This window comes from Lissotriton helveticus, chromosome 2_1, assembly GCF_964261635.1.
Source record: "Lissotriton helveticus chromosome 2_1, aLisHel1.1, whole genome shotgun sequence".
NCBI classification, from domain to species: Eukaryota; Metazoa; Chordata; class Amphibia; order Caudata; family Salamandridae; genus Lissotriton; species Lissotriton helveticus.
The window spans coordinates 770725572-770747044 of record NC_136059.1 but is presented as its reverse complement, the minus strand read 5'-3'; the positions used below and the strand labels follow the sequence as shown (position 1 = coordinate 770747044).

General features: G+C 45.8%; 1 protein-coding gene and 1 non-coding gene across 3 annotated transcripts in view; both read left to right on the top strand.

Annotated features, from left to right (window-relative positions):
* The window catches only part of PJA2 (praja ring finger ubiquitin ligase 2), a 206792-nt gene that overhangs the window by 106337 nt on the left and 78982 nt on the right, over window positions 1-21473 (top strand). For both annotated transcript variants that reach the window (XM_078675490.1, XM_078675491.1), the window contains exons 5-6: window positions 10995-11180; window positions 20484-20595. In XM_078675490.1, coding sequence (XP_078531616.1) covers window positions 10995-11180; window positions 20484-20595 — 298 coding nt within the window. The remainder of the gene's footprint in view (window positions 1-10994; window positions 11181-20483; window positions 20596-21473) is intronic.
* On the top strand, window positions 5189-5288 carry LOC144820587 (small nucleolar RNA SNORA3/SNORA45 family). The gene has a single exon (XR_013607869.1). It is a non-coding gene; the product is annotated as a small nucleolar RNA SNORA3/SNORA45 family (small nucleolar RNA).

Here is a 21473-nt window from a genome sequence, read left to right as displayed (position 1 = left end):
GACCAGCATTTGTTACATCAACAAACCGGGAGAAACAACATCTCTGACTCTCCCAAGCAGCCCAATAGATTTGGCTCATGGATCACAGGAGATCCCTAAGAGCCGAACATGTTCCGGGACTTCACAGTACTCGTGCAGATGCTCTCAGCAGGACAAAGGACAGTTGCCACGAGTGGGAACTGGCTAGATGAGGTGTTCTTGAGATTGGGGCTGAGGGAAACCAGCGCTGGACCTCTTCGCTATGGACAGCAATACCAAATGCCCATTTTATGCCAGCAGATTCCCTCTCCCAAGATCGTGAGGTGATGCCGGGATATATGCATATGCTTTTTCCCCCATCCCACTGATTCCCAAGGTCCTCGTCAAGTTGAAGGTTGAACTCTGTCATCTCCTGCTGATTACCCCTAAGTGGCCCAGGCACCACTGGTTTTTGGAGCTTCTCCTCCTCTTGGAGGACAAACCCATTCGCTTTCCACCAACACCATCTCTTCTGACCATGAACAGGCCAGATGTGTCACCCGGAGCCAGCATCTCTTCAATTGCTTGCGTGGCTCCGGAATTGTATGAATTTTAGGACCTAAAGATCGTTCAGGAATGCAGAGATATTCTCTCTTGGTCTAGAGCGGTCGGCATCAACAAAACATACACGTTAAAATGGAAATGATTCTGCATTTGGTGGCAACAGAAAAATCTGCATCCATGTCGCTCTTCTCAAGAACAGATCTTACCTTATCTCCTCTCCCTGGCTAAGTCAAACCTGGTTTATGCATCGGTTAAGGTCCACCTCACTGCAATCTCTCGATATAGACATTCTTCTATGGCTTCGTCTCTCTGTTCTACAAGATCTGTTACGCAATCCATGAAAGTGTTATTCCAAACATTCCCTCCAGTGAGAGCACCTCTGCCAGAATGACATCTTAATGTGGTTGTCTCGCAACCTTTCGAGCCCATTCATCGAACTGACGTTATATTTCTCTTGTGGAAAGTTGTTCTTCTCCTCTCTCTCACACATCTACCAGAAGGGTTGGTGAGATGCAGGCTTTTACTACTAAAGAAAAGTTCCTTCGCTTCACGAATGACTGTGGTTCTCGGGGCAAATCCTAAAATCATCCCAAAAGTTCCTTCAGAATTTCACCTCAATAAACCTGTTGTCCTTTGGTCTTTCTTCCCAATTCGTTAATGCTGGCTGAAAAGGTTCTGTTCTCTTTGGACATTAAACAATGTTTCCAATTCTATCTACAAAGAACTAGGAGCATCCCCCAAACTGACCAGCTATTTGTGGCCTCGTCATGGCACGGCAGTGACAAAACCCACAATTGTTAGATGGATTTTGGCAGCAATTCAAATTTGCCACGTCAAAGCGGGCAAACGTTTAGTGAGAAGGGCTGAAGCACATTCGGCGGTCTCCACTTTGGCTACTCTGCTTGTATTGACGCAGCTGTGGGCCAGGGGATTTACGTCATCTATTCCAATAAGTGGAGCCTCTTTAAGTAAGTTTTTCTTCATTATGTTCAAGATGTTAAATGTGTCCTGACATTGGTATATGACGGCTTAACATTTCTCTCAATTTTACGAAGGACAATGTTTTTATACCTAAACCTTTATCATCTCGATGTCGATAATAAAAATGTTTGTATGATTATTTATGTGGATATGTGTATTCCACCACCTCTAAGAGTAATTACATTTATCATAATACTGCTTGCTACTGTTATTCAAGCATGCAAATCAATGAAAGATACCCCAATACTAAATAAGTAAATAAGTTATTTATCTGTAACTGCAGTTATCCGTTATTAGTATCTTACATAGATCTGCATGCAACCCACCCTCCTCCCCTGAGTGGCTTCCGTTACGACTGGAATATTCCTCACACTTGTGCTGGAAAATCTAAGGACTCAGTCTCTATTGGGAGTGTTCTGAAGGGTGCTAGCAACTGATTGGTTATATTTTAAATTGTGGTCCTTTTTTAAAAAGTACATAGGTTATTAATCTGATAGTCTAGGGCCATTGTAGCCTATGATACTTTTATCATCGACTTGATTATGGTACCCTGAGACTCCCACTTTGTCAACGGGGAGCGATTCAAGCATGTAAATCTATGAAAGATACCAATACTAGATAACTGCAGTTGCAGGTAAGTAACTTATTTTCTTTTCCTCTTTATTTCTCGCTCATTTTTAGGTCTCGGCCTACAGCATTGATTTAGCAATGCTTGTTTGTCGAGATTATTGTAAGGCTTTCAAAAGTCTACCCCAACTGCGGATTTGGTACAGTTCATGTGGGCCGGGCGTGTGCACATCACACATTACTGTCTGTCATTTGGGAGCCTGTGCGCCTCGTCATTAGACTTCAAACAAATCCGCTCCCCCGCCCTCCGCATCGGACTTCGAAGGAATGCGCTCGCCCGCCCCGCCACAGGAATGCAGAGAGCTTGTTTTATAAAGCACCTTAATTACATAGCAAAACACTTGGTGCCATTAATTATTTCACTGGGCACTGCTTGGCTTTCACGGCGCTTTGTTTTTGGGCGCTCTTCCTTTAAATGCGCACACACATGTTGCCAGTGCCCTGTCACCAGGCACCTTAATTCCACATCAAAACACTTGGTGCCGCAAAATAATTTAACTGTATTAGCTTTCACAGTGCTTTGTTTTTGGGCGATTATCCTTTAAATACGTCCTATCGCCAGGCACCTTAATTCCACATCAAAACACTCAGTGCCCACAATATTATTTCATTGTGTTAGCTTTCACTGCTCTATGTTATTGGACGCTTTTTCTTTAAATGCGCACACACATGTTGTCAGTGCCCCGTCACCAGGCACCTTAATTCCACATCAAAACACTCAGTGCCCGCGATATTATTTCACTGTGTAGCTTTCACGGTGCTTTGTGGTGAGCATTTAAAGGAAAACCGCCGTGAAAGCTAACACAGTGAAATAATATTGCAGCACCAAGTGTTTTGATGTGGAATTAAGGTGCCTGGTGATGGGGCGCATTTAAAGGAAAAGCGCCCCGTCACCAGGCACCTTAATTCCACATCAAAACACTCAGTGCCCGCGATATTATTTCACTGTGCTTTGTTTTCCGGCGTTTTTCCTTTAAATGCGCACACACATGTTGCCAGTGCCCCGTCACCAGGCACCTTAGTTCCACATCAAAACACTCGGTGCCGCGATATTACACAAGCGTATCTTTATTACATTGTTTAGCTTTGCTGTTTACTTTCGCTCGGCACTTATATAGCCGCAGCCATAACAGGCAACATATAGTAGCCATTTCGCTTGCTGCAAGCTTTACTTCACGCGCAAAAACCTGGGGCTCACAAAATTAACAGCTACTTTTCTGTATTAAGCACCTTAATTCCACAAAGAAACACACTTAAAAACACAGGGCAAAATGCAAAAAACTGTGATAGGAAGGGAGGGCATCGCGCATAAGCTCATATACGTTCAAGCCCGCTCCGTTCATCAGCCTCCTAATGTTTCAAAATCCACAGTAGTTCACAAATCCCCAACTTAATCCACCATTGTCTCACCTGTCCTCCTTTCCACCTCTTTTTTGTTTACACAGATATGTGCACCTGTCACCCTTTTCACCAACCACTCACTTTTTTGTTTTTTAAATTGTCCCCGTAGGCACTTTAATAAGTAGTAACTTATTGTGTGCGACGTCCACATATTGGCCAGCTGTTAAGCCTTTTTGTACCAGTAGTTTGTGACACTTTTAAACTTGTTACGGTGCTTCGTTTTGTAGTATGTTTTGTTTTGCCGCAGAAATATTGGGTCTCGCTCAATAACGGAGACCTTTTTCTAATTCACCACTTAGTTTACAAATGCGCCGGCCACGCACCTAAACCAACATATACACACTTATGAGCACAGCTCAAACTACAAAGATGAGACAAGCAGCGTCAACCCCCCCCCCCCCCCCCGCGACCCCCCCATCGCAAAAGAGATGCACAACCATGTCATTGCAGGGCTCAGTGTGCTCTTCCCTTCTGCCTACCATAGTCTTATGTGTCATTGCTGAAAAACGACCATGATGCGGCTCCCTAGAAACTTCCAACTGTCTGTAAACTGACCTAAGAAAACGTGACCTGTTCATTCGTGTCTTCTGGGTTTAATAAAACCTTAGTGAGTGAGAGTTCCTCTCCTGCCCCCACAACAGCGGCACAGGTATTTTATTACAGGGAATAAAATACCTAATTTGATGGGTTGTGTGATGCTCTTTCTGATTTGTCTGGAATTAAAACAATTAAACCGTATTATCTTTATAAAGCTTATATCCAAAGTGATTTACATAGAACACGTTTGCATGCAATTAGAATTATTAAAGAACCTTTTGTTCATAACAACCAATTCAATCAAGATTTTTTAACATCCTCTAATATTTCACATCTGTACGCTTTCGTTCTTTGTTCCTTGTTCATTTTTAAGTTTCACCCAGTAGGTTCAAGATTCTGTTTTAATAGTTTTTTTACTCAAGCATTAAGTATATGAACAATTTAGTTAATCAGTTTATAAAATCAAACGTGATTGACGTGCAGTTTTCATTCTGTATTAAACTGTATAACGATATTGGCATGCTCTTCTCTGTCGCTAGGTGGTATTTCCAGAATGGGTCATCCATATTTATCCAGTTTGTTAAACAGGTGATCTGCCCCGCTATGACTGTCTTTGCATTGCAGGCTTTCACTAGACATTAATCACGTGCACATCTCCCACACTCAATTACAGAACATTACAAAGACCCACTCCGCTGCTTCTGCCTCGTATTCAGCCATAGTAGTCCTACACAACTTACTATTGAAGGTCTCTACCAAGTAGCACTAATATTGATTTTATCTTGCATGTTTTTTTTAACACTAGATTATTACGTAGAGGTCCTCCTAAATGTCTGCAGTATTATTTATTCTAGCCTCTGGCGGCTGGAGCCGCTGGTTATGGAGAGTGTAGATATTGCCAAGTTTGAATATACATTGCTGAACGAGTACATTTGTGGCTTGCTTTACTGGGCCACAGATGAATTTTTTTTTTTTTTCCTCCTTATTTTCGCAGCTTGTTCAACAGTGTACTGGGATGCCCATGGCTTATTTCAGCAATATAAGCAAGTATCTGACTTATGACTGCCTTAAGCACTAATCATCCAGAAAACCGAATGGAGGGCGCAATAGTGTATCTTTCACCGAGGGTAGAGTCTCATCTTGACAATGTTCATTGTCTTGGTGTGCTAGAGCTTTCGGAGATCAAACACTGATCTTTATTCACGCACAGAGCCACAACCACACACACAACCACACCCACAACCTTACACACAACCACACCCACAACCTTACACAACCACACACACAACTACACACGCAACCACACCCACTACCTTACACAACCACACACACAACCACACACACAACCACACAACCACTCACACAACCACTCACACACCCAACCACACACACAGCCACACACACACAACCACACACACACAACCACACACACACAACCACACACACACAACCACACACACAAAACCACACACACAACCGCTACCACACACAACCACACACACAACCAAACACACAACCACACAAAACCACAAGCACACACACAAGCACACACACAAGCACACACACAACCACACACACAACCACACACACAACCGAATGGAGGGCGCAATAGTGTATTTTTCACCGAGGGTAGAGTCTCATCTTGACACTGTTCATTGTCTTGTTGTGCTAGAGCTTTCGGAGATCAAACACTAGTCTTTATTCACACACACACAGCCACAACCACACACACAACCACACCCACAACCTTACACAACCACACACACACCACACACACAACCACACATGCAACCACACCCACTACCTTACACAACCACAACCACACACACAACCACACAACCACTCACACAACCACCCACACAACCACACACCCAACCACACACACAGCCACACACACACACAACCACACACAACCACACACACACACAAAACCACACACACAACCGCTACCACACACACACAACCACACACACAACCAAACACACAACCACATAAAACCACACAAGCACACACACAAGCACACACACAAGCACACACAAGCACACACAAGCACACAAACAACCACACACACACACACACACACACACACACAACACACACACACACACTACAACACACACACACAACCAGACAACCACACACACACAACCACACACACACAACCAACCACAACAACACACACACAACACACACAACCACACGCACACAACCACACGCACACAACCACACGCACACAACCACACGCACACAACCACACGCACACAACCACACGCACACAACCACACGCACACAACCACACACACAACCACACACACAACCACACACACAGCCACACACACAGCCACACACACAGCCACACACACACACACACAGCCACACACACACACACACACAGCCACACACAACCACACACACATACAACCAACACATACAACCACACACACTACCACACAGACACACACACAACCACAAACACACACAACCACAAACACACACAACCACAAACACACACAACCACCAACACACACAACCACCAACACACACAACCACCAACACACACAACCACCAACACACACAAGCACACACACAACCACAACCAAGCCACCACACACACACACAACCACACACACACAACCACACACACACAACCACACACACAACCACACACACACAACCACACACACAACCACACACACACCACACACCACACACACACCACACACCACACACACACACACACCACACACACCACACACACAACCACACACATACAACCACACACACATACAACCACACACACATACAACCACACATACAACCACACATACAACCACACACAACCACACCAAACCACACACACAACCACACACACACACAACCACACACACAACCACACACACAACACAACCACAAACACACACAACCACCAACACACACAACCACCAACACACACAACCACCAACACACACAACCACACACACACACACAACCACACACACACACAACCACACACACACACAACCACACACACACACAACCACACACACACACACACACACACAACCACACACACACACACACAACCACACACAAACAACCACACACAAACAACCACACACACAACCACACACACAACCACACACACAACCACACACACAACACAACCACAAACACACACAACCACCAACACACACAACCACCAACACACACAACCACACACACACACAACCACACACACACACAACCACACACACACACAACCACACACACACACAACCACACACACACACAACCACACACACACAACCACACAACCACACACACACACAACCACACACACACAACCACACACACACAACCACACACACACAACCACACACACAACCACACACACAACCACACACACAACACAACCACAAACACACACAACCACCAACACACACAACCACCAACACACACAACCACACACACACACACAACCACACACACACACACAACCACACACACACACAACCACACACACACACAACCACACACACACACAACCACACACACACAACCACACACACACAACCACACACACACAACCACACACACACAACCACACACACACAACCACACACAACCACACACACAACCACACACACAACCACACACACACAACCACACATACACACAACCACACACACAACCACACATAAAACCATACACACAACCACACACACAACCACAACCACACATAAAACCATACACTTACCACACACACAACCACACCGTCAGTGCACACTTTCACCAGGCACAGACACCACCAGCTGTCCATGCACGCTTTCACCGGGCACAAACACCACCAGCCGTCAGTGCACGCTTCCACCAGGCACACACACCACCAGACGTCAGTGCACGCTTTCACCAGGCACACACACCACCAGCCGTCAGTACACACTTTCACCAGGCACACACACACCACCAGCTATCAGTGCACGCTTCCACCAAGTACACACCACCAGCGGTCAGTGCACGCTTTCACCAGGCGCACACACCACCAGCCGTCAGTGCACGCTTTCACCAGGCGCACACACCACCAGCCGGTAGTGCACACTTCCACCAGGCACACACACCACCAGCCATCAGTGCACAATTTCTACAGGCGCACACACCACCAGCCGTCAGTGCACACTTCAATTGTTAACTCATCCACAATTAACTATTGTAGCAATCTCAGTATGGCGCAATTTACTTTTAAACAAATTTATCATGCCACCATTGCTACAAAAATAAATACACATTTTTTGGGCCTACCATTTATAGACTTTTGTTGCAATTGGTGTTGCAATATTTAGCAATGCCAATAGCTCAACCTTAATTAATGCGAGACCTATTGCATTGCAAATGCTTGTTCTTCTAACTGTCGCTTTGGGACTTGTCTCTCTCTTTCTCTCTTTCTTTCTCTCTCTCTCTTTCTCTCTTTCTCTCTTCCCTCTTTATCTTTTTTTCCATAGTGAGTTTTTTTCTCACCTTTCTCTCTCTCTTTGGTCTTGCTGTACTGTCATGTCCCTGTCCTTTTGCCATTTCTCTTTATCTTTAGTTGTTTCCCTCTCTTTCGCACTTTTCTCCCCATACCTAGCATAGCGACAGACATACTGCATGCCTTTTCACAGGGACACCTGTTTATCAGCAGTAATTAATCAAGTATATTGCAACCCTTCTTGGTCACCGCCTTGCACGACCCCCAAAAGCAGGCTGTAATCAGTAGACAGTAGTTATTATTCGTTGTTTGTCCTGCTTGCACTGGCACCATAAGTGAGTGGATCCTGCCAGCATGGGAATGCATATGCCCCACCCTTGCACTATAGGGCCTGCGGGTAGTGATAGGGGCCTTTGTGCCTGCCATCAGATACATTCCACAGAGGTGGAAGCAAAAATGCACATGGCATGAATAGCACTTTAAGGTCATTGTAAGCATTAATTGAGCCCAAGGTCATTACAACTCCTGCTGCACACTGTCATGCGGTTTTCAGACACAAATCAGTAGTGTGTTCTTTATAACGACAAATGCATGCAAGCCTTTAATGCAGCAGAAGTTATATAGGCAAACCTCGTTAGTCTTTGCTACATTCAATGCAAGCCTTCTTGTGATGCATGTTTATTCCATTCACATACAGGCTAGTGGAAATCGCATTGTGACTTGTGCAGGCCCTACTTGCATCTGTTAAAGATAAAGGAGCATACTGTGCCTGTTTCTTAAACCTTACTCGTGCGGTAGGGCTATGAGCAACTCGTGAACGAAGAGAATCGCATTAGGGGCCACTGTACATGTGTTCAAATACTGGCCACTGCTTTTAGCATTTCTTGTGCAATTGTACACTTTCCTCCCAAAAAACATTGCAGCATCACTACAGGTAGACCAGCTCTAAAGCACAGGGTGAAAAGGGATCTCCTTTTCTTGTAATGGCCTACACGTTTAAATGAAAATGTAATGAAATAAAGACAGTGAAATGTAACTGTTCAGACATTCCCTTTAAAACGAGTACTAATACAATGTCTTAGAAATTAGGACGAATACCTTCTAGAGCCAGCAGTAAAGTAAATGAAATGCAGGTCCAGTTGTACAGGTTCCTTGCTGGGTTAAGGAACCGATTACAATGACCAACACCCACAATGCTTACCCACACCCGCAAACACCATCACACACACAAGCCTTCACATCAGAACTCCTGCTTTTCCAGCACTCGTCCTACTACTCACGTCTTATTGTGTGGAGATTAATGCTCCTGGGTACTTCTGGCCAACTGTGGCATTAAAACCACCAGTATACCTATGACAGATAAGTGCATCTAAATGTTTGTCACTATCATCATCTTCATCAGTGGACTGCCAAAGTCGTCCAAGCACAGCAGCACAGGGCCTATTTTAAGCTGGGACTATGTTGATTTTATTCTCTTCACACATTCCTACACAAAATCCCGTCCAGGAATGGCTCACTGATGTGTACCTCAAAGGATTCACATCACATCCCTAGATTCCATCATCATTAGCAACATCTAGTGCAGAGCATTTATACCTATATAAACCCAGACTGCATGGTACCTCCTTCAGAACATAAAGGCTTAATTTTACACAGAATTCAGCACCACCATGTAAGCCGTGATTCTCACTGGGTCGAAGCGCCTTGATTGCTAGTCCCAATGTTTCCACCAAAGAACATCCTGAAAACTGCAATCCAATCATCAAAGGTGTACCCCAGGCACTCCTCTGACAGACCGAGACTGACTCATCCTATGGAGGTTACATCTTCTTTATTATTCGCTGTACACTTCTGGAAGGCAGTCTCCTCCTGTACACTGTCATACCCATCTGAGAAAATAACTATTACAGGTGGCCAACTAATTGAACAGAGCATTGACACTTTCTGACAGAATGAATGGAAGCAACTATCTGGCATTCTATGACCTGGCAAAAGGGGAGCCTTTGGACAAGCAGACTGTTCTCTTTATTCAGCATTTTTTGCTCAGCTATTGAAGTTCTAGTTTTAAGTGGTGCAAAATGGGTTGTCTTCCCGCCAGTTCATTGCTTTTGGTTATACAAATGAATATTTAAAGTGTTAGTAAGTCTGTCCTGCACACTGGCTATAGTTCTGGGAACTAATTGCGCCTTCAGGGCTACAGACCATGATGGTTTTGCAAGTGAATCATTTTTTATTCACATGCTGTGCATTAGTCTGCCAATACTGAAATCAGTGTGTAACCTGGTTTTTGTTTCCCTCGCTTCTTCTCCCATTGTCTTATTGAGTGCTATTTCTTACACCAAAATTCTCTTGCAGGTAACTTTGACTTGTCGAGTGGCTAAGAATCTAGTCTGTAAGGTGCTTCAGGTCTCTTAACAAGCCTTGTATGTGTCACTTATTCTGAAATATTTTTCTGTCATAGGGAGCAGCCATCCTTAGAAGCAGGGGAGATTCCATGGCTTCGGTATCATGAAGAAATTGAAAGCAGCAGTGATGAGGAGAATGAGCCTGTCAGCCAGTTTGTCCACCCAGGATTTTTCATGTTGGATGGAAACAACAATCTGGAGGATGACTCCAGCATGAGTGAAGATTTAGATGTAGAGTGGAGGTATGCAACTTTATTTAGAAAAATAGTCTTTTGACTCGTGGTGGATCAATGGCAATATTTTATGATGGTTCATGCATTTCATGAAAACTCATAGATAAGACATTGTGGGGTAGGTTACTTGCCATGACAACAATTTCTATGGCATTTATTTATGTTTGCAACATGGCCTTCGACCCTATAAAGTAGATTCTCTTTTCTATTAAATTAAAGATTGCTTTGCATTCATTATAAATGTGTGGACAGATCTCTTTCAGGGGATATTAATCAATAGTCCTATCTACTGAATATTCTCGCCCATGTACAGGGACCCTGGAGTACATAATATGGGGTAGAAAAGTGTGTGGCACCTCTGCTTCTTTCTTAAAGGTGTCCAGTGCATCAGCCTCTTGGGGTGCTACGATAGGTCCATATGGAACTCGCTTGAAAGGTTCAAAGACCAATTGCACTAGGAAGATTGGCAGGATTTTGAGGAAGTACTCCATAAAGGAGGCCTAGTAGCGAACCAGATGATTAGTGCAGCAGCAGATAGTTCAACCCTCACAGCACATGCTAATTCCCATGGAATATGCGCTAGGCATTCTTCTTGGCTCAGACTGCACTTAAGCCAGAAGCCCAATAATACATTTTGAATCTGCCCTTTACCGGTAATTCACTCTTTGGATCCCATACAGATGACAAAATAGCCAAGATGAAGGCGGAACTCGACACTCTGAAGGCGGTGGGTCTGGAAAAGAGGAAAGATTTCCATTATAGGTACAGGCCATACGATCGCAGGCCCTATCATCTGAGGATCAAGTCCCTCAATGGTCTTAATGTCAGCAGCAACATCAACCCAGAGTGATCTACCAAGGTCATGGCACTACACGTGGCCGTGCCAGACCTCTACCTCTACAAAGACACCTGCCCAGCAATGAACAATTGCTTCCTCAGTCACCGTTCCTCACTCCAGTCAGGGGGAAGTATACCAATCATCTTCAAGAGTGACGCAACATTACAAAAGATCAGTGGGTTTTGAATACGCTTCAAAATGAGTACTCTCTGCAGTTTCCTCATCCACCCCAGCGATTACTCCAGTAAAATCTGTCTGCCACCAGTTAAATCTACTATAAAGAGAAGTTTCCACTCTACTACAAAGTTCCGCTAAAGTTGAAATTCCCCCCTTCACACAGTGGAAAGGGAGTGTACTCTCAATATTTTCTGGTGCTAAAGAAAGGTCCCAACATAGAATTCAGACCGATATTGGACTTACATCTCCTGAACAAGGCCACCTGCAGAGAGAAATGATGCATGCTGGCTCTCCATCAAATATATCCTCACCTCCACTAGGGAGACTGGATGTTCTCGATAGACCTGCAGGATGTGTATTTCCACGTGCCAATCAACCCAAAACATCAGACGTTTCTACTCTTCATGGTAGGAGCCAAGTATTACCAATACAAAGTGATACCTTTTGAACTAAAGTAGGCCCCACGAGCCTTTACCAAATGCATGGCCATGGTAGCAGTGGCCTTTCGTCGCCAAGGGCTGTTCATCTATCCTTACCTGGACGACTGGCTGCTAGAGTTATTCTCCTCAGTGCTTATGAGACCATTATCAGACATCTCTAGACTTGCTTCAGCAGCTGGGTCTCCACGTCAACTTTGCCAAGTTGGTTCATCAGCTGACCCAAATGATACAATATCTGGACGTGTTACTGGACTTCTATTCGGTCTTGGAGGCCTGTGACCTATGTCTGCAATTGTTGGATTTGCAACGCATTCTCCTTGTGTTGTGGTACTACTTCATCCAGCGTTAGGCGAAGGGCTTTCACCTTGTCCGCTATTGGCGTGGTCAGCTTTGAGTAGTGTGAACCCAGTGGTGAGAGCGCCAACTTTTTGTTCAATGCCTTTTCTGGATTCCCTGACCTCTTGTAATAAATATCAAGTCCAGTTTGTCCGTGGAGGTCGTCTCATTAGTAGATAGTACACAGTTAAGCGACATCCGATTGTTGTGTGCTCTGGGTCCTCCGCAGTTTGTGTAGTATTTGTGGTCGCCGCCTGAATTTCCCCCCTGGGGTGCCCCATGTCGTTACTGTGTGTATCTGTCCCAGGGCCTTCACCCACAATGAGGCAAAAGGGCTGCCGCAGGCAGTGCGATACCTTGGCGTCAAGTGGGTGGGGCTGATGGGTCAGTGGGAGCTTTGTGCCCTCGCACAGCAGTTTACTCTCCTCTCTCTTACACGTGTTCTCTTGGCAACTTAAGACAATGTGTGCACTTAACTTTGAATGAGCAATGTCACTCTTTAGTGTCGTGCACCATGGTTCCAATTTTTGAGTACAGGACTCCTGTACTACAGTTTTTCAAAAACGTTTGGGCAGCGTTCACCAAGCGACCTATATCACATGAGGAAGGGGGGAGAAAACAGGGGGAGGGGGTGGGGGAGTTAGCAGATCCCCCGCCTCTATCCAGCAAGTCACCAATTTTCAATTGAGGGGTCGATTCCCCCTTAGATCCCAGACAAGTGAGGCGCTCTGTTTTTACTTTAACTTACTAGCAAAGAGTTTCCCGGGTTGCTTTTAGCTTTGTGCGGCAGGTTGGGGTTAGTAGGCTTCCCATACTCAGTCTGATTTCAAGGCGGTGCTCGCCGCTAGTATCGTTAGAATCACCGACAGTCTGCGCCGGTGGTATTCATGTTTGTTTCAACCATCAGTCACATGAATTACAGCCCAGACCTGTGAGCTATGTCGCCTTTCGGAGGGGGGAGGGGTCCTTTGCCGGTAATATTTGAGTGGAGGACCCCTCTTGGGACACCCTCACCTGTGATAGCAGGAGGTGGTCTTCTGTAGGTTGTTCTTCTGAGCCACAGCTCGGGCCCCAGTAGGCCGCTCTCCAGGCTCCACATCCTTGTTATAGATGGCAACTTACGCTCCTCATGGCCGTCCACTTTTTTCGTGCCACTCCCCTCCGCAGTTATGGCAGCTCTAGTAAACGCCGCAAGTCACACCACTCCACTCAGTTGGATCAAGGGTCGCTTGCCAGTGAGCACTGCAGGGATCCAGTTAGTGGGTGGTCCCCCGGGTGTGCCTGTGTCGCTGCTTCCGTGTCCTCGCTGTCTCCAGACTTGGGCAGGCACACTTTTATTGGTAGCTGCCGGCGCTTTTCCCAGTTCGTGCCACCGGTTAAGTATGTGGCGGTAAGCGTGCCCCATAGCGTTGTCGGGTCTCGGACCGCTCTCCAGCAGGGTCCGAAGGGAGCTGGTAGTGGAGCAGTCTCCTGGGCTTCTCAGTGTCGCTGCACTTCCGTCGCCAAGTTTTTAAAAATGGCTTGAGCCGGCGTCTTGGGTTAAGCATCCCCCAGTGCCCCCAGTGGGGAGTCATCAGGCTCGTATAGAGTTGCCATCGGCCTCTCAAAGTTCTCAGCCACCTCCGTCTCACCCTGTGCTGCTGTCAGGTAGGCCGCACACCGGGAACCTCTCTCTGCGCCGGCGACAGCAAAAGTGCAATCGGCTCTCCCGGTTTGTTGCAACACACCATCGTACTGCTTCTTCAGGCATACTCCAATGGGCTCTAGTGAATGGCGATTTAACAGGATTATACAGCCCAGGCTCGGAGCCCAGCTAAACCGCGTCCGCCATGTTCAGCAGTTAGCCACGCCCTCCTTCTGCTTCTTATTCTTGTTACATAAATGAATGGATTTTCTTTCATTGGGCACTGGTCGTTCTGGTTTCTGTGCTTTCCTTTTTATCATCTTCCTGGAAGGTGAAAGTCTCATACTGTCCTATGATGGACTATGGTGACATTGCCTTTCCTTGTTCGTGCTCCTTTTCCAGAGCTTAATGGGTCTAGTGTCAGCCACGCTTGCACCTGCTGTTTCCACCTGTCTTAGTCCATCTTTATTGATGGATTAGTTCTCTTTGGAACTTGGTGGGGTTCAGTCTCAGACCCTCCTCCAATGGGGTATAGCTTTGGTATCTATTCTAAGTTAGGGAATCTGCAGCTATCAGATGAACAAGTTACTTACCTTCGGTAATGATGTGTCTGGTAGAGACACATTCTAGCCGCAGATTCCTTAACTCCCACCCATCCTCCCTGCTCTGTGAGGACCTTTTTAGGTTGGGTTCTTCCCACAGGCCTTTCAGCCTGTGGTCTCTGTCTTCATGCAGGTTTGTCTGTTGGCATCCTTCCTCGGATGTTTTATTCCGTTTTAACTGTTGCTTCTCCACCCATTCTTTCAACTGGGTGTGGGCTCTTGTATCCATCCACGCTCTTGCACCCTGGTTCTTTTCCAGTGTGGGGATTGGTCATGTGCTTCTTCCCTCCCCCATGAGACTTTTTCTCCATTAGTTTGGGGTCTATTTGACTATGCCGTAGTCAATTGGTCATATTTAGTGATTATGGTTGCACATCTGTTGCAGAACTGTTGTCAGTTGCCATAACTTCATGTTGTTACAGTCTTGTTGTCCATTACAATGACATTCATGTGGTTGCAGACTGCTTGTCGTTTACCATAACATTATTTTCCATTGCTTTTTTGTCTCATAGGAGGGTATGGTTCTTTGCTTCTGCAAGACTGTTTCTAGGGGCGAGTACTCTGCTCTCTCCCTTCAGTTCCTGTGATGTTTCTCATCATTTTATTATATATGGTCATTGTTTCAAAGATTTTAAATCTATTTTGGCACACTGTTCCCACACTCTCACAGTTTTAGTACTGGCTCCGTGTTGTGGAGCGGAAAAGTTTCCTTGATTGGCTCCACTGACGTCATATCCGTGGACTATATTGGGGCGGAGCCATGCGATGCAGTCCCCCGGTGCACAGAGGTACTGCTGAAAAATCTCTGGACCCAGTCTGGAACCTGGAGGATATTCTAAGCTAAGGAATCTACGCCTGTGTCTCTACCAGATACATTGTTACCGAAGGTAAGTAACTTGTTCTATAGTTACTTTTCTTACTCAGCAAAGCATCCCTAGATACCATGCTGGTAAACTTCCTAAGAGAAAGGAAATAAGTAAATGAATTTTGTAATACAATTAAAGTTTTTCAGGGTTACTCACAAGACACTCTCAGTCCTAAAAGAACAAAAATTAGGTTATGGTCTGTGACTCGGTCAGATAGACACTCGGTTCGCACCGCCAGCGGCACAGACGCAGCCTGGTGCAGAAACTGCACATTGGCCAACGGGTTCAACAAGGTTGTTGGTTTGGGGACTGCAGACGAGCAGGCCTTTTGGTGGATGGAACAGAAAGCTTCCGGTGTTGGGGTTAGCACTGAAGGGCCCAATGGCCAGCACAAAGACTACACCTCCAGTGGCACAGAGGCAGCTGGGTGTAGGATGTGGTCGTCTGGCATCCCAGGGTTTCTCAGTGGAGAACTTCGGTCTTCGTCCAAGCAGCAGATTCGGTCAGGGATTCCTGAAGGCAGTCAGCGAATGGGGTCTTTGGAAGTTTGAACTTGTGACCACAAGTACTAGTAGACCGAGTTGGTTGGGCAGTCGCGTTGGGCTCCTTGGACCGCTTCAGTCCGAGAGACAGTCGGATTGTTCCCTTCGGTCTAGGTTGGAGCAGCCTGCCAGATACTGGCTGCAGGCTCAAGTTAGAAGATTGTGGGGTTCAGGGGTCACCATAACCCAGACTAGGCTTGACGGGGGACCTCCTTAGGGTGTTTGGCCACTGTGGTTCAGGGTCAGGGTGCAAGGTGCTGAGTGTTGGGGGACTCACGGAGTCGGGTGGAGTCAGAGTCGGTTGACTTTGAGCAAATCCGGAGCTCGCTGGAGATGGCCTTTGGATTGCAATGGCAGGGCAGGACCTCCGGATTCTTAAGGGCTGCTGGCTGCAGGACACACCGAGGTTTTGCTGGAGAAGCCTGAGGTCAGGACAGGCCGGTAGGGCTGGGGTCAAGTCAGTTGGCGTCCTCCTTCGTCTCTCAGTGCAGCTGTTCGGTCCTTCTTCTTCTTCTTTCTTCTTGTTGGTTCTGGTCTGAAGAGGCAAGGTACAGGGTTGCCCACCCTGTATTATGCCATCTTCTAATAGGGAGGGGGCATAGCCTCACTCTGGTTGGCTGGGTCTGAGTTGTGCTACACCTCGCCTTCCTCACCTGTGGGGTGCGGTTGGGAAAGGTGGGCACACCTCTCCTCTTAACTTGGTTTTCCTTCTGATTCTCCTGCCCAAGGTGGAGGTCAGAGCCGGTGGGGGCCAGTTGCTGTGAGCAGCAAATGGTTGGGGTAGCTTACAAATGGAGGCAGACCGTTGAAGCTTCCCCTTCGTGTACCAGGCCCATCCTGGGGAAGGAGGCTTGGCACCAGGATGTGCTTTGTTTCATGACCCCGAGAGCGGCTGGCTCTCGACCCAGGGGTCCAGAAACATATCTGGTGGTGGCAGCTGGGCACCGCAGCTGGGAACACTAGAGTTAGGTCGTTTTTCAGGGGGCATCTCTAAGATGCCCTCTGAGTGCGTTTTTCATGGGAAACATCCTTTACACCACAACATTTACCACGCAGTGCCTTTACGATGCATCTTTTACAACGCAAACCATTACAACGCATTGCGCTGGGGGGCGCTCTAGGATAGGGAATACGTTTAATTTACTATCCAACACCTTCCCTATGTCCACGGGGACTGGAGTTGGAAAAGTAAATTAAACTATTCACTATCCAGCACCCCAAAGCGCTATGCGTTGTAAAGGTTTTCGTTGTAAAAACCGCATTGTAAAGGCATGCGATGTAAACGTATGCGTTGTAATGTCATACATCCGTTTTTCATTAAATCTCACACTGGCATCAATGTGGGTTTAATGTGCTGAGAAATTTGATACCAAACTGCCCAGTTTTCAGTAAAGCCATTATGGTGCTTTGGAGTATGTAATGACAAACTCCCAGTACCATATACTCTCAATGGCATTACTGCACTTACAATGTCTAAGAATTGACTTAGACACTGTAGAGGCACAGGGCTCGTGCACCTGTACCCTCACCACTGGTATAGTGTACCCAGCTAGAGGGGTGGCTTACCTATGCAAGGGCAGTGGATTGTAGGCATGGCACACGGATGAGTGCCAAGTTGACTCTTTACTTTGTTCTGCATGCAGCATGCAATGGGTGGGTGTGTATGTGTGTGTGTGTCTGTCTGTCTGTCTGTCTGTCTGTCTGTCCTTTGTTACCTGATTAGGTTTTGCAACAATACAGTTTAGTGAACGATCATAGGCACTGATTGGTAGGAACTCAGGGCACACTCAGTCAAAGTACATCAACATTAGGCAAAAAGTCGGGGGCAACCATGCAACATGGGGCACCTTCTTACAGCTCGATGGGACAACAAAGTCAATCTCTCCCAGTCAGCAAGGGCTTCCATCACGTGGTGGATTCTTAAAAATCTTCTGGTGGGAGTCCCATTCCATCAAACCCCACTAACACAGACACTGATCACGGATGCAGGACCCACATGGGTTCTCATCAAACACAGGGTCCCTTGGTCGACCAGGGAACAGGCATATCACATCAATATACTGGAACGGCGGGCAGTGCATCTAACCCTCAAGGCATTCTACACCTCCATTCAGGCCAACTCCCTATTGGTCCAAACGGACATTATGACTGCTATGTACTACCTTAACAAGTAGGGAGGGACCTGATCTCTCCCCATATCCCTGGAGGCTAAAGCGATTTGGTATTGGCTCCTGGCCAGTCGACTCACCAGTACAGCAGTTCACCTGTCAGGGGAGCAAAACATTCAAGCAGGCTCCCTGAGCCGTCATTTTGCAGACCATCAAGACTGGGTGCTGCACAATGACATAGTGGCAGATCTTCTCAGGGAATGGGGCCAGCAGCGCATGGATCTCTTTGCGGACTAAAGCTGACAAAAAATGCCAAGACTTCAAGTCAAGATCTTACTGTCCAGGAAATGCCCTTTGGATCTATTGTTCTGTGCCTTTGTTTATGCCTTTCCACCACTTCCTCTCATCCTGAAAGTGATAGCCAAGCAGTACCACTCCAGAGCAAGGATGATTCTGATCCCTCAGGACTGGGCATGGCAGTGGTGGTATCTGAAACTCCTACACCTCACAGAGGGTCCACATAGGAGGCTTTCATGCTAGCCGGATCTCTTCTCCAAACCGAACGGGATAATTCATCACCCCAACCTAGCAGCATTGCTCCTGAGTTCCTACAATATGGCCATCTAGGACTTCCTCAGGCGTGCATGAATATTTTGAAATAATCAAAAAATACCTTCCACTCTAAGCTCCTAGGTGTTTTAATGGAAAAGATGCAATAGGTGGTGTGTACTAAAAGGTTTCCATCCGATCCAAGGGCAAGAGGAGGTAATATTTCCATATCTGTTATAGTTGGCCAATACAGGTTTACAGTTTGCTTCCATCAACGTACACCTTGCAGCCAATACGGCATATAGAAAGTCACCTTCCCAACCATTGTTCTTCCAGGTTCCAGTGGATCAGGTGGTCTTGCCTCCAGTTCGTCAACCCCCCCTCCCCCTTGCCCCCCTCATCCCCCCCCCCCACCCACCCCCTCCTTCTGGGAACTCAATCTGTCCTTTCTAAACTCGGGGGTCCACATTTTGGACAGATTAACAGAGCGACCCTACAACGTCTCACATGGAAAGCTGCTTTCTTAGTAGCATTCACCTTGGCTCGCAGAGTGAGCAAAATGCAAGCCCTCTACTCTAAAGAGACATACACATTCTTTCACAGCAACTGAGTAGTGATGAGAACTCGCTCTGCTTTTTTGCTTAAGGAAGTGTCTGACTTTCACATTAATCAGACCATTTTACTACCCACTGTTTTCCCTAATCCCACCACACCAGCTGACGGGTCTCTCCATCCTTTAGACCTTAAAAGAGTTTTGAAATTCTACTTCAACAACCCTAAGGCCTCTAGCAAATCTGATCATTTGTTAATTATGGTCCAATTAGGACAAGTTTTCCAGCCTCCAAACGGACCCTCTCCAGATAAATAGTTTTGTGTATCAAACTGGCTTACCAGTTATCTAACAAACTCCAACAACAATTATATATATTTTTCTTTTATGTACCACTGGGTCCGTACACAAGGGCGGGAATATTCAGTGCTTATGAATTTGATGAGGATAGCCCTGGTAGAGAACTAGGATTACAAGTAAGTAATTTATCCTTCCTCATTTTTGGACATCTATCAGATTGTTAGATGTTCGTCATGTTTAAAGATGGCAGTGTAGAAGACATGGGGGTTAAAAAATGTAAACAAAGAGATAAAGTTTTAGTTTCGCAGTGATATGATTTAAAACGTCATGGAAAATATCATTGTCATAGCAAATGCCCTAACACCAACAGTTTTTTGCAGGCTCCTAGATGAATTTGGTGACGGAATAGGTGTTGCTCAAGCTATCTCTTATGTGGATCCCCAATTTCTGACATACATGGCTCTCGAAGAACGGTTGGCTCAAGCCATGGAGGTATGACTTTTGTGCAGGTCTATGAAACTGATTTGCTGGTTTACTCATAATCTCTATAGGTCATATGTCATAAGTATTATTGCTTTACTAGAATTAAAGGAGTAGCCCCAGACATGATTCTACATCTCTGTTTAGGTAGATTCCAATTCTTTGAATCGCTCGTCAAAAGCATGTTTAATTCAGACTCTAGGCAAAATGTCTTATTCCACTACTATCTCAAGTAGACATTTACTGCTAATGTTTTATTCTCTAGTATACATTTAGGGGTAAGATCCATGAATACTTTTAATGTTAAGTTTTATAACTTATCAACTATAGAAAACATAAATACCTTAGTTTGGTTCCCAATGAAGGTCCTGAAGCTCACATAATACTGTTATGTTTATTTCTAGTGTTCTTTTTATTTGAGAGTTTTTGATTCTTAAACTCTTCCATGCACATTTTTGATGTGTCAAACATCCTACTCCTACTACAGTGCTATAAATGCCGTTGACACACAAGACTCAATGAATTGGTACAAAAATGACAGTTGCTTAGAACAAAGTTGCAAGACTAACACGAGTCCCCCACGCCATCTAATACAGAGGTGTTCGGGCAAATAAGTGGCAAGATCTAGGAGGTGAGGAGCCTGATGCCCTGGTGGAGTTGCCAATGTAGTTTATTACTATAATTGAGTGACAACCTAGCCTGTGCTATAGCGTAGCAGTTTGCAATGGTCAGGAAGTTATTTTCAATCTTGAAGGGTGTAGTGGAGATCCCACAAACTAGATAATAGACTGTTTTACTGAACTTTGCAGAGAGGAAAGCGTTGAGTTGTTATTTAGAGAATAAAAGTAACTTGACTACATGTGGAAGAGTATGTAGTAATCTCTGGGGAA